This window comes from Myotis davidii, unplaced genomic scaffold (assembly GCF_000327345.1).
Source record: "Myotis davidii unplaced genomic scaffold, ASM32734v1 scaffold295, whole genome shotgun sequence".
Taxonomy (NCBI): Eukaryota; Metazoa; Chordata; class Mammalia; order Chiroptera; family Vespertilionidae; genus Myotis; species Myotis davidii.
Genome location: NW_006286683.1, coordinates 358,199 through 369,803, shown reverse-complemented (window position 1 = coordinate 369,803; position 11,605 = coordinate 358,199). Strand labels below are relative to the sequence as shown.

Here is an 11,605-nt window from a genome sequence, read left to right as displayed (position 1 = left end):
TATATACTTTTTTTTAAAAAAGCTAAGACTAATCGCCTAACTTGTTCCTGAAAAGACTTGGGTATGAGGGCGGGGTGCTGTGCTGTACATTCACTGCTTACAAACACTTCCTTCTCAAAGAATTTTGCCTCTCACTGTCTCCTCTAGGCCGCCCCCACCCTCACCCGCACCTTCTAGCTTCAGAGGAGTCATATAGCTCAGCTCCGGGCTGCCTACCCGCACCCTGAGCCCTCCGCCCAGCCTCCCCGCCCCAGCACACACTGTGGAGGGGCAGCTGATCTCGGGGTTCCCGACAGACACCAGGAAAGTGCCCCTCCCCCCGGTCCCATCCAAGGGAATGACACCCGAGGTTGGGGGCGGGTTGGAAACACTACAAAAAATCCAGGAATTCCGACGGTCCCCTTTGCTATCCTTTCTGAAACCCTCCCACTCAGATCGGGGGCCGAACACTGTTTCCGCAGCCCGCAGCCCGGCGCGGGGATGATGAATGGTTCGGTGCCAGGACGCGAGACAAGGAGGACAATGCGGGCGCCCACAGCCGGCGGTGATTTATGGGGCTCTTCTCTCGGGGCCTTTTCTCTCCTCCCAACGCCGTTCCCACTTCTCACTTGTCTGCAGTCACCGTTCCCACCCTGAGCGCTTGGTTCCACGCCTACCTTTCCAAAGTTTGTTTTATAAGAAACAACTTTCCCTCGCCCGGTGGGCCGGCGTGGCTCAGTGGTTGAGCGTCGACCTATGAACCAGGAGGTCAGGGTTCGATTCCTGGTCAGGGCACAGGCCCGGGCTGCGGGCTCTATCCCCAGTGTGGGGTGTGCAGGAGGCAGCCGATCCATGATTCTCTCATTGAGCTGTCTCATTAGGCGACTGGGCTCAGCCACGGAGCCACGGAACCACGCCGGGCGGGGCGGAGGCACCTGGATACAGGGAAGTGTGGGGTGTGCAGGAGGCAGCCGATCCATGATTCTCTCATCGAGCTGTCTCATTAGGCGACTGGGCTCAGCCATGGAGCCACGGAGCCATGGAGCCACGCCGGGCGGGGCGGGGGCACCTGGATGCAGGTAAGGAGCCGTCTCATCAGGGAAACCTGGGTCCTCCAGGCTCAGCAGGGACGAGCCCAGGGGCAGGCAGGGCGAAGGCCAAGAGTGGGGACCACCTGGGCGAGTGCCAGGAACAGCCAGAAGCCACCATCTCCACTCCCCGAGCCACGCAGACCACGCCTCCATCTCCCCAGGAAGGAGGCAGGCTGGCCACGGAGACAGCTCCGGGAGCGGGGAGCCACTTGGCACCCCACACGCTCTGATCCGTGTTAAAGGGCCATCACCGCAGCCGTCCCCCATCTGTCTGCACCTTAGAAACGGCGATGAATCAAGCCCAAAAGATGAACGCCGTGGGCCTGGGTATTTATAGACGCGCCTTCCGTGGAGACCCAGCAGGGAGTCAATCTGCCAGAACCCGTATTTAATAACTCCCAGGAACACCCAGCCGACTCACCTGCCAGGCCCAGAAAAGGGGGTCGCTTGTCAGAGGAACCCCACGCCTCGCAGACCATCGTCACCGCCCTAGACATCAGCAATCCGTTTCCCTTTTGTTGGTAAACACGGTCCGTGGAATATGAGCCATGCCCTGGCTGGTGTGGCTCAGTGGATAGAGCGCCGGCCTGCGAACCAAAGGGTCCCAGGTTCGATTCTGGTCAAGGGCACGTACCTTGGCAGCAGGCTCCTCCCTGGCCCGGGCCCTGAAGCGTGTGCAGGAGGCAACCCTTCAATGTGTTTCTCTCACATCCATCTCTCTCTCTGTCTCCCACTCTCCCTAAAAATCAATGGAAAAAAACCCTCGGGTGAGGATTTAAAACAAAAAAAAAAATGAGCCGCGACATCGCGAGGAGCCACACGCCTGCTGGTAATAACAGGGCTCCATTCCTCTGTTTGTCATCGGCCCGGATCTGTCTACCTCGGTAGCTGGCACCGCTCCTGGGTTCTTAACAAGAGCGCTTGTAGGGCAGAGGGAGGAGGCAGAGGGAGGAGGGAGTCACACGGGCGCGTAAAGGAAGCCGCCGAAAGCCAAGTCCCTCCTGGCCCCCCGGGAGGACACGGTGCCCGGCCCCAGCCCCGGCCCCGGCCCTGGGGGAAGGTACCGGCTCTCTGACGCGCCTTGTCCCCGAGGAACCGGACTGAGATTTCCCGGGCGCGAGGAGCCACACGCCTGCTGGTAATAACAGGGCTCCATTCCTCTGTTTGTCATCGGCCCGGATCTGTCTACCTCGGTAGCTGGCACCGCTCCTGGGTTCTTAACAAGAGCGCTTGTAGGGCAGAGGGAGGAGGCAGAGGGAGGAGGCGAGTCACACGGGCGCGTAAAGGAAGCCGCTGAAAGCCAAGTCCCTCCTGGCCCGCTGGGAGGACAAGGTGCCCGGCCCGGCCCCGGCCCCAGGGGGAAGGTACCCACTCTCTGACTCGCCTTGTCCCCGAGGAACCGGACTGAGACTTCCCGGGCCCCTTCCGCTTCCGGACCTTCGAGCCCAGTGACTGGCTGATCCGATCGTAGGGATGGGGAGGCGTTATTATTCCACCTCATTGATCGCAGCTGTCTGGTGTTGGCCGGCCATTTTCTCCAACAACGAGCAGCTGGTTCCCAGGGAGAAAATTCCAGAAGCTGGCTAGTGGCTTTCTGGGAGCAGGTGCACTATGTTTTTTTTAGAAAATATATATTTTTATTGATTTCAGAGAGAAGGGAAGAGAGAGAGGGAGATAGAAACATCCATGATGAGAGAGAATCATGGATCGGCTGCCTCTTGCACGTCCGGGTCCTCGCCTCGTCCCAGCGCTGACCTCGTCACCCCTCCAAAGCTGTCTCTCAGAAAACACAGTCCTGCAGCCTTTTAGTTCAAAACCTCTGCTTTTTATTAGTACATTAGTGGTTTTTAAAAATATGTTTATGTATATCAGAGGGAGGGGGAGAGAGAGAGAGAAACATCAATGATGAGAGAGAATCACCGATCGGCTGCCTCCTGCACGCTTCACACTGGGGATCGAGCCCGCAACCCGGACATGTGCCCTGATTAGGAATCGCACCGTGACCTCCTAGTTCCTAGGTCAACGCTCAACCACTGAGCCACGCTGGCTGGGCCTGAGTCTCTATTTTTATCTCTAAAATGAGAGAACTTGAGTGGTTTTAATTTTTTTTTTTAGACACAGAACTCTTTCATTAATAAAACGTTTTGCCCAAAAGGGTATTAGTTTTGAATGAGACCCAAACGTAAGCCCCCAAAGCAAATTAGCACGATAACCCGACCAATTCCTAGTGGCTGTCTGGGACGGAACAGAGAGACGAATTCTGTGGCGTGAGAGACGTCTGTGATGAATTAGCGATGTCTGCGGGGCGCAGAGGGCAGGCGGGCCTCCCGGCGAGTGCCATCCTGTCTGGAAGGTAGAGATGATGAACAGATGAAGAGGGGGGACCTTGCAGGCTCCCCCAGGCAGAGTCCCCTGGCTCTGGCTGCTCATTTAAAAAAAAAAATATATATATATCTATTTTTATCTCTAAAATGAGAGAACTTGAGTAGATGAGTGGTTTTAATTTTTTTTTTAGACACAGAACTCTTTCGTTAATAAAACGTTTGCCCTACTGGGGATGTGCTCGCAACCAAGATACATGCCCTTGACCGGAATCGAACCCGGGACTCCTCAGTCCACGGGCTGATGCTCTATCCACTGAGCCAAACCGGTTACGGCTTGGGCTGCTCTCTTTAGCAAGCCCTCCTGCTGTAAGATCAGAGCGTTCCTCCCAGCTGTGCTCAGCCACTAGGACGCTCAATCTTGCAGGCGAAACAGTAACAACCCTACGCAATAGTTAAGGCTCCGAAAAGAATTCTATGATGAATTACACAGAAATGGTCCCCACCGAACTCCCAGCAGACAGAACGAGACGAACATCTTTGCGCTGAAACATCAACAGCCACTGCAATGTCATTTTTGCCCGAAGCCTCGCTCCAACCGAGAGGCAAGAAATAAACTGGCTTCCAGGAAACCGGTGGGTGCCAGATCGCCGCATTTGGCGGTGGAGCGTCTGGTCCCTCTCGCAGGCACCTGCTTCGTGTAATTGACCGTCTCCGGGGAGGCGGTGAGAGCCGCTTTCTGAGGGGTGAAGGCGTACCGTCCCCCTGCAGAGCCCCGGGAGCAAAACAAGATGCAGCTGGGCGAGGCGCTGAGCACGGTTCGCTGTGCGCAGGGATTTGCCAAACTTGGCGACCGGAGGCCGTGGGAACCCATCACTGTGCTCACGAGGTGCCTCGGGACCAGCGAGGATGGGGGCTCCCCTGTGAAGAAGTTCCCTCCTTTAAGGTCCTGGGGAGACAGCTGCTGGATGCTCACCAGGCTTCCAGCGCGCAGCTCTTAGAACTCGGTCCCAGTTCCTCGCCTCGCGTATAAAGCATTTGCTTAAGAAAACCTGCCAAGCCCGGCTGGTGTGGCTCAGTGGTTGAGCACTGACCCCTGAACCAGGAGGTTAGGGTTCGATTCCAGGTCAGGGCACAGGCCCGGGTTGCGGCTCCATTCCCAGTGTGGGGCATGCGGGAGGCGGCCAATCCATGATTCTCTCTCATCATGGAAATCCCTTGATTGGGGTATCTATACAAGGCAACCGTTCTCTCTTCTCTCTTCTCTCTTCTCTCTTCTCTCTCTCTCTCTCTCTCTCTCTCTCTCTCTCTCCCTTCCTCTCTGAAACGAATACAGACATATTAAAAAAAAAGGAAATAAAAAGACAATACCCCTATATTTCTCCATCCCCACCCCCACTTTGAAGGGAAGCGTTGTTATTTCCGTTCACAACAAAACGCTTATTGGACAGCTGGTATGTGCGGGCGCTCCGGGCACAGTGATGGACAGGAGCCACCTCCTCCAGCCGGAGGGAGGTCTCCTCCCACTAAGGGTCCAGCACTGCGATCAAACCCGGACAGATTCCCACGGCCCTGCCAGTGCCCGGGAGGCGGTCTCCACACCCCGGGAAGGGCCCAGAGCGGGTTCCCAGGCGGGATGCTGCAGACAGGAGCTGGGCTGGCAGCGCCCGTGGCTGGCTCGGCTGTTTGCAGAGTTGCCTTGGAAAGCTGTCTGGGCGCTGGTTCTGCCCAGAGCTGCCTGGTGGAGAAATGCCCTGCCCGTGCCTGAGCAGTGTCCTCCTGCCCAGGGCAGGGGCAGCCTGCAGAGAGGAGGGAGGGAGGGGCCCGCCCGGAGCCCAGGCCTCACCCAGGGCCTGCTGCTCCCTGAACCTGAGTCAAGTATGACATCTAAGGCCTGGGAGCTGTAACGTCCCAGCGGCTCAAGTCAAAAAGATTCCTTCTTGTGCCCGGCCAGTGTGGCTCAGTGGTTGAGCATCTACCTATGAACCAGGAGGTCACGGTTTGATTCCCGGTCGGGGCACATGCTCAGGTTACGGGCTCCATCCCCAGTGTGGGGTGTGCAGGGGGCGGCCGATCCATGATTCTCTCTCATCATTGATGTTTTTCTCTCTCCCTCTCCCTTCCTCTCTGAAATCAATAATAAAAAAAAAAGATTCCTTTTTTCTCTAGGCCCAGCCCTTGAGTGACAGGGGGTGGGGCAGCTCGCCCGGGAGGTGATGCCCCATTCCCAGGACCTCCAGGCCGGACCTGGTTGGTTGGTGGCGGGGGGAGAGGATGGGACAGTATTTGCATAGTTGCTCTTTTAGATGTTTCCCATCGCTCCCCGCTTTACCCAGGGAGCTGCTTTACAGAACAAATAGCAACGGGTCTGGCCTGTGAGGTGGGGCAGGCGATGCAGGAGGAGGTCTGGGCTGGGATCCTAACTCACAGGATTACCCTGGAGGCGCCGTCGGCCTGTTGTCAGGCTGTTTGATGGAACGCGAGACGCTGTTGCTAGGTGGTCGGCCACGCGGAGCTTCACCCCCTCCTCCCGCCTGTGCCTCCATGCAGGGGGGTTAGCGGGGAGGGGGCCGTTCTCATGACCCTGAGGCCTGGGAGTTGGCCCACCAGCTGGGGGTGAGCACCAGGAGGGGGGGTGGCGGCGGGAAGTGGGAATCGGGGCCCTCGATCCCTGCTCCCGCTTTGTTTCCTGGACTGGGGTGTCTTTCTTGATCATCTGCTCATTCCTCAGTGTCCCCAACCCTAGGGTTTCCTTCCTGTCTCCTGGACCTCCTCTCCGGGGGCTTAGGGTTTGCCTCTTGCGGATACATCTCCTGGGCACTGAGCCCCACTGTCTGCTGGGTGTTGCAGGCACCAGGCTGTGACCACCAATTCTTTTAAAAATATATATTATATATATTTCTTTATTGATGTCAGAGAGGAAGGGAGAGGGAGACAGAGAAACAAACGTGATGAGAACCATGGATCGGCTGCCTCTTGCACGCCCCACACTGGGGATGGAGCCTGCAACCAGGCATGGGCCCTGACCAGGAATCGAACCGGGACCTCTTAGTTCGCAGGTCACTGAGCCACAGGGCCGGGCCCTTTTCCCCTGTGGCAGCATTTTCTTGCCTCTGGTTCCCAGGCTCCTCCTTCCCCTGCTCCCTGGTGTCGGGTGTGTGAGCGCCTCCAGCCTCGCGCTCCGACCAGCTGCCGCCTCGCAGAGCTGTGAACACGCAGGGCCTGGAGCAGACATTTCAGAGCCGCCCTTCCTCTTCTCTGCATTAATTACCAAATTAATCATCCTTCGGAGGCCTCCGTCCCCGCTGGTCTCCCCGCCGCTCGCCGCGGCCTCCTGAGCAGAGCTTCCTGGGATGACGTCGCTTCTCTCCGAATCGGCCGCCATCCATCACCGCCTGGCCGCCCTTTAGCATCCAGAGGGCACGTCGGTGTGTTTGCTACTTCCCTGCACTGGGTCCCACAAGCCCCTGTGTTTGGGGAGATGAAGCTGTCTGGTGTCTCGGTGCTAATTGATCTCAAGTCCCCACAAATGGACTCATTCAGTCCCCATCCCTGCCCTTTTCTTTTTAAAACTTTGATTTCAGACAGGAAGGGAGAGAAATAGAAACATCAACGCTGACAGAGAATCACGGATCGGCGGCCTCCTGCACGCCCCACACTGGGGATCGAGCCCGCCAACCTGGGCATGTGCCCTGGCTGGGAATTGAACTGTGATCTCTTGGTTCACAGGTTGACACTCAACCACTGAGCCACCCTGGCTGGGCTGCGTCCTCTGATTCTTGACACGGTTTCTGCTCTCAGAACGGGGAGAACCCTGCACCGTGTCGTGGTCCCCTTCCCACCGTGGCCCGTGCTGTCTCCTTTCTGTCTTACGTTCGATTCGAAGTTATGGTTTCCCCCTTCCTGGTGATTTTTCAAATCCCTACAATTTTATTACTTGTGTTTTCTTGTAAGAACACCACATTTTTTACTGATATAATATTCTAATTAAAACACACACACACATAAGGTAAATACTTACCCAGAGCCTCAGTTTACCAAGCTGTAAAATGGGGATGCCACACTGTCCGCGAGGACACCGTTAGGGTTACATGAGGTGGACGGAAGTGCAGGGAGCAGTGTCTGGAGCAGGGCAGCTGCAGTAGGAACCCGTCACTGAGCAGCATTCAACGGAGACCCATGTGCCCGAAAGACACTCCCAGCCACTCACGCTGCTGCCCTCCCATCTGCATTCACCCGACAACACCGCTGCTCGTGTGGACTCTTTCAAACGTTTATTAAAAAAGCAAAATGGACGTTCATCTCGAAAGGAACCGTTAAAAACCAGAAAGCAATACGAAGGTCGTCTCTAGCAGCATCCGGTGGTGAGCCTGCGGCCTGGTGTCCGGCCGGCCGGGCGAGCCCCGCGCCTCGGAGCTGGCGGCCCCCCGCACACCCTCTCAGGGCGTGGGCCACACCGCGTCCATAAAATTAACAATTTCAGGTTAAATAAGCTTAAATAAGGGTGTTAAATACAGGACACTTCATCGAAGCCTCTGTACAAAGACGATGGGGCCTTGTCCGTGTGACCGCCGGCCCAGCGCGGGCGGTTCTGGCACATGGGCAGGCGGCCCTCGTCTGACGGCGCCCGCTGCACGCGGCTGAGCTAAGGTCGGGGTGACTACCGAGCGGGCCATTTAAAAGGCGGCCGCCTCTTTTGATAAAAACATCAGAACACTGCCAAGACCCAGGCACCGTTTGCTCCTGCAAATAAATGAGCCTCAGTAACTGCGTCCAAGCGAGTGTTCAGCGTCAAGCACACTTGACGCGGCTCCCCGACGCCTGGCCCCGCCTGTCTTATTGCTATGAGAGTGGCTGTGCGGATAAAACTACTGTACATCCAAAAAAATAGACCACCTTTCCATAGAGTATACGTCTGAGATCTGCTCCGGGCTTACCCGGCCGTCTACGGCCCGGACTACGGGAGTCTTTAACATCTTAGCAGGTCACCTGGCACCCAGGAGGCGAGACTATATGCACAGACCACGTGGTAGCGTCTACAGGGAAGGTCTAAGCTGACACCGGGGTTACATTCATCTCGACACGAGTACATTCATCTTCACGCCCGCCTGCCTGCTCGCGACGGCCGCGGAGAGAGCCCGGGCCCTCTGCTGGGGCGCGTGGGCCCCACGGACGGGTCGGCGGGGAGGGCAGCGCCGGCTGGAGGCACGGCTAAGCCTCCGCGTCTGCCTGTGACGGCCCAGACCCCGGGCGTGTCCCCTGGCCCCTGGAGGGGGGACGGGCTAGGACTTCTTGTCGATGGTGCTGAAGAACCACTCAGTGAAGGTGCGCAGCTGGGCGGCGGCCGTCTGCGACTCCTCCTGCAGCCGCCGGTTGTCCTGGCGCAGGTGCCGCACCTCGGCCTGCAGGACCGCCTTGTCCTGCTTCTCCTACAAGAGAGACACCGTCAGGCCGCCCGTCGGAGGAAGCCGCCACACCAGCCTGACCCTTACTCTTCACTCTTTTTTTATTTTAAACAATTACCTTTTAAAAGAAATTGATTTCAGACAGGAAGGGAGCGGGCGAGGGAGAGGGAGAGAGGATCATGGATGGGCTGCCTTCTGCACGCCCCCCACTGGGGATCGAGCCTGCAACCCGGGCATGTGCCCTGACCGGGAATTGAACTGTGACCTCCTGGTTCCTAGGTCAACGCTCAACCATGGAGGTTAAGGCAAATCCCCTGGACGAAGGCACAGCTGAGCGAACGTCCTCCCAGCACCAAGGTCGGTGCTAATGCGGCTGCTGACCCGGGCATGTCTGTAATCAAGCAAGCACGCCGGCCTCTCCCTGTGCCTACAGCTCTCCCTCACAGCGTAGTCCCTGAATGACCTTCACAGTGACCTTCCAAGGTTGCCATTAAAAGCTAGCAATAACCGAGAGTTTTAGAAGAATCACGAGTTTCTAATACACAGCGACAAGCATGTACAAGGCAGGTGCAGTCCCGGCTGCGGGGTGACGGGCCCCAGGTAGAGAAGGCTCCCCGCCTTGCAGATGACAACAGCGGCGTTTCTAACGGGACCCAACCTGACGGCTAAATCGGCAGCGGCCACGCAGCCTGTGGGGACAGAGCTGGGGGGACCCGACGGCGGCCTCCTATGGACACTCCCACCCCTGGCACGGCCCGCCCGTCCGCTTCCTGACCCTCCGGCCCCTGTACCACCCGCTCCAGGACCCCCTCACCCCTGAGGAGGCTCCGGTTAGAGCTGGCTCTCCGTGAGGCCCCATTTGCCACCCCCGTCCTCCCCTTCCAGTCATGGTGGGAGATCCAGCTCCTGTCACTCATCATGGGGCCCTCCTCCCAACACACTCGGGGCTCCTGTGTCCCCCCCCACCCCAAGACCCTCCAGCCCCTTTACTGTGACCCGTGGAACTCATACTCTGGCCGGAACCTCCTAAACGCTGAGGGTCATTCCTGGAAATTCCTTCATCTTCATGCAAATGAACCCGTTTTCCCCGAGGACACCGCTTCCCCAGGTGTGGTCCCCAAAGCAGAGCCGGGAGGTGGGGCAGGAACACTTGGGGGCCCTGGCTGCAGCCTTACTCTGTGGGGGGGAGGAGGCCTGCACTTGCTGTTGGGGACACCTCAGTACCTTCCTAATGCTTCGAGCTCCTGCTCCCCGACCACCACCTCTTCTTTAAAAAGTATAATCCCTCCGTATCCCCTCCTCCAACAACCCAGTCCTTGTCGGCCACACCCACCCTGCCTTCCCTTCCCGGCCTGTCACCCGTGGGCCGTCTGTCCTCGCTGCCTGGACGCGGCCCCTCCCTTTAACCCTCATCCCACGCTCACCCCGGGCCCTGCTTCTCTCTCCCGTCTCAGTTTCCTGTCTGGACCCTGAGCTGGCTAAGCCGACGCGCCACCACCTGCACCCGTGGCCGGTGAGGATCAGAGCGCTTCTCCCCGGCCCCTTCCTCTTCCTCCTGCTGTGAGAGGGGACTGTGTGCGGAGAGGTCTGATCAGGGACTGAGAGCTGTGAGAGCGAGCGCCCAGGCATTACCTTGCGGAGGTCGGTCTGCAGCTGCCGCAGGACCAGCTCCAGCTGGTTCACCTTGCCCGTCAGCGTGGCCGGGGACGGCTCCCTGGCAGAGAGGACAGAGTTAGAGATCCTGCCCGCCCCAAGTCAGGCCCGCTCAGGGCGCTGCCCGTTGCTCCCTCTAAACCAGCGGTTCTCAACCTTCCTACTGCCACGACCCTTTAATACAGTTCCTCGTGTTGTGGTGACCCCCAACCATCAAATTATTTTCGTGGCTACTTCATAACTGTAATGTTGCTACTGTGATGAATCGTCATGTAAATATCTGATATGCAGGATGGTCTTAGGCGACCCCTGTGAAGGAAGTCCTGGGAACTAATGGATTCAGTTCCTCCCTCGGCCCTCCTTGGTCATTACCAAGTTCATGGTCACTCGGGCTCATATAAAAGCAGGAATTAGGGTCCGGCCGGCACGGCTCCGTGGTTGAGCTTCGACCCGTGAGCCACGTCACGGTTCAATTCCCGGTGGGGGGCGTGCAGGAGGCAGCCGATCCATGATTCTCTCTCCTCACGGGTGTTTCTCTCTCTCTCCCTCCCTCTTTGACATCAATTAAAGTCTATTATTTTTTAAAAAGCAGGCGCGGGGAATGGATGACACAGGTGCAGGACACAGTCCTCGGGCCACAGCACGGCAAGAACCCGGCAGGAGCTGGTGCATCCCCGACGCCCTTCCTGGAAGGCGTGCGGCCTGCCGGGGCCAGGGGGAGAGGGTCCTCGGGGTCAGCACTCAGCCTGGCCGCGGAGGCCCGTGACCCGGGCCCACAGCCTCCCTTGCCGTGGGGGAGCCTCACACCATGGGCACCGGCTGCACATCTGGGTGGACAAGAGCCGCCACGGAGCACAGCGGGAGCCGGTCAGTCCCACCGCTCCCCGTCCCTTCTCTGGGTCGGAGGGACCAGGGTCGGCACCCGTGGCAGTTCTCAGATGATAAATATCACATGATCTCACTCATTTGTGGAATATAATGAACAACCTAAACTGATGAACAAAAATAGACCCAGAGACATAGAAGCATCGAACAGTCCTTCAAACCTCAGAAGGCAGGGGAGGGAGGGTGGGAAGGAGTTGGAGTAAGAGATCAACCAAAGGACTTATATGCATGCATATAAGCATAACCACTCAACACAGACAGTAGTGGGTGA

At 57.8% G+C, this 11,605-nt stretch overlaps 1 protein-coding gene and 1 long non-coding RNA gene across 2 annotated transcripts in view; both read right to left on the bottom strand.

Annotated features, from left to right (window-relative positions):
* LOC107182262 overlaps positions 1-1,670 on the bottom strand; it is an 8,513-nt gene extending 6,843 nt beyond the window's left edge. Inside the window, exon 1 of the long non-coding RNA XR_001512982.1 lies at positions 1,492-1,670. This is a non-coding gene — a long non-coding RNA (uncharacterized LOC107182262). The remainder of the gene's footprint in view (positions 1-1,491) is intronic.
* Positions 1,671-7,645: 5,975 nt separating this feature from the next.
* SIPA1L2 (signal-induced proliferation-associated 1 like 2) overlaps positions 7,646-11,605 on the bottom strand; it is a 52,093-nt gene continuing 48,133 nt past the window's right edge. Inside the window, exons 21-22 of the mRNA XM_006758645.2 lie at positions 10,429-10,510; positions 7,646-8,820 (exon numbers count right to left, since the gene is read on the bottom strand). Coding sequence (XP_006758708.1) covers positions 8,674-8,820; positions 10,429-10,510 — 229 coding nt within the window. The 3' untranslated portion in view covers positions 7,646-8,673. The remainder of the gene's footprint in view (positions 8,821-10,428; positions 10,511-11,605) is intronic.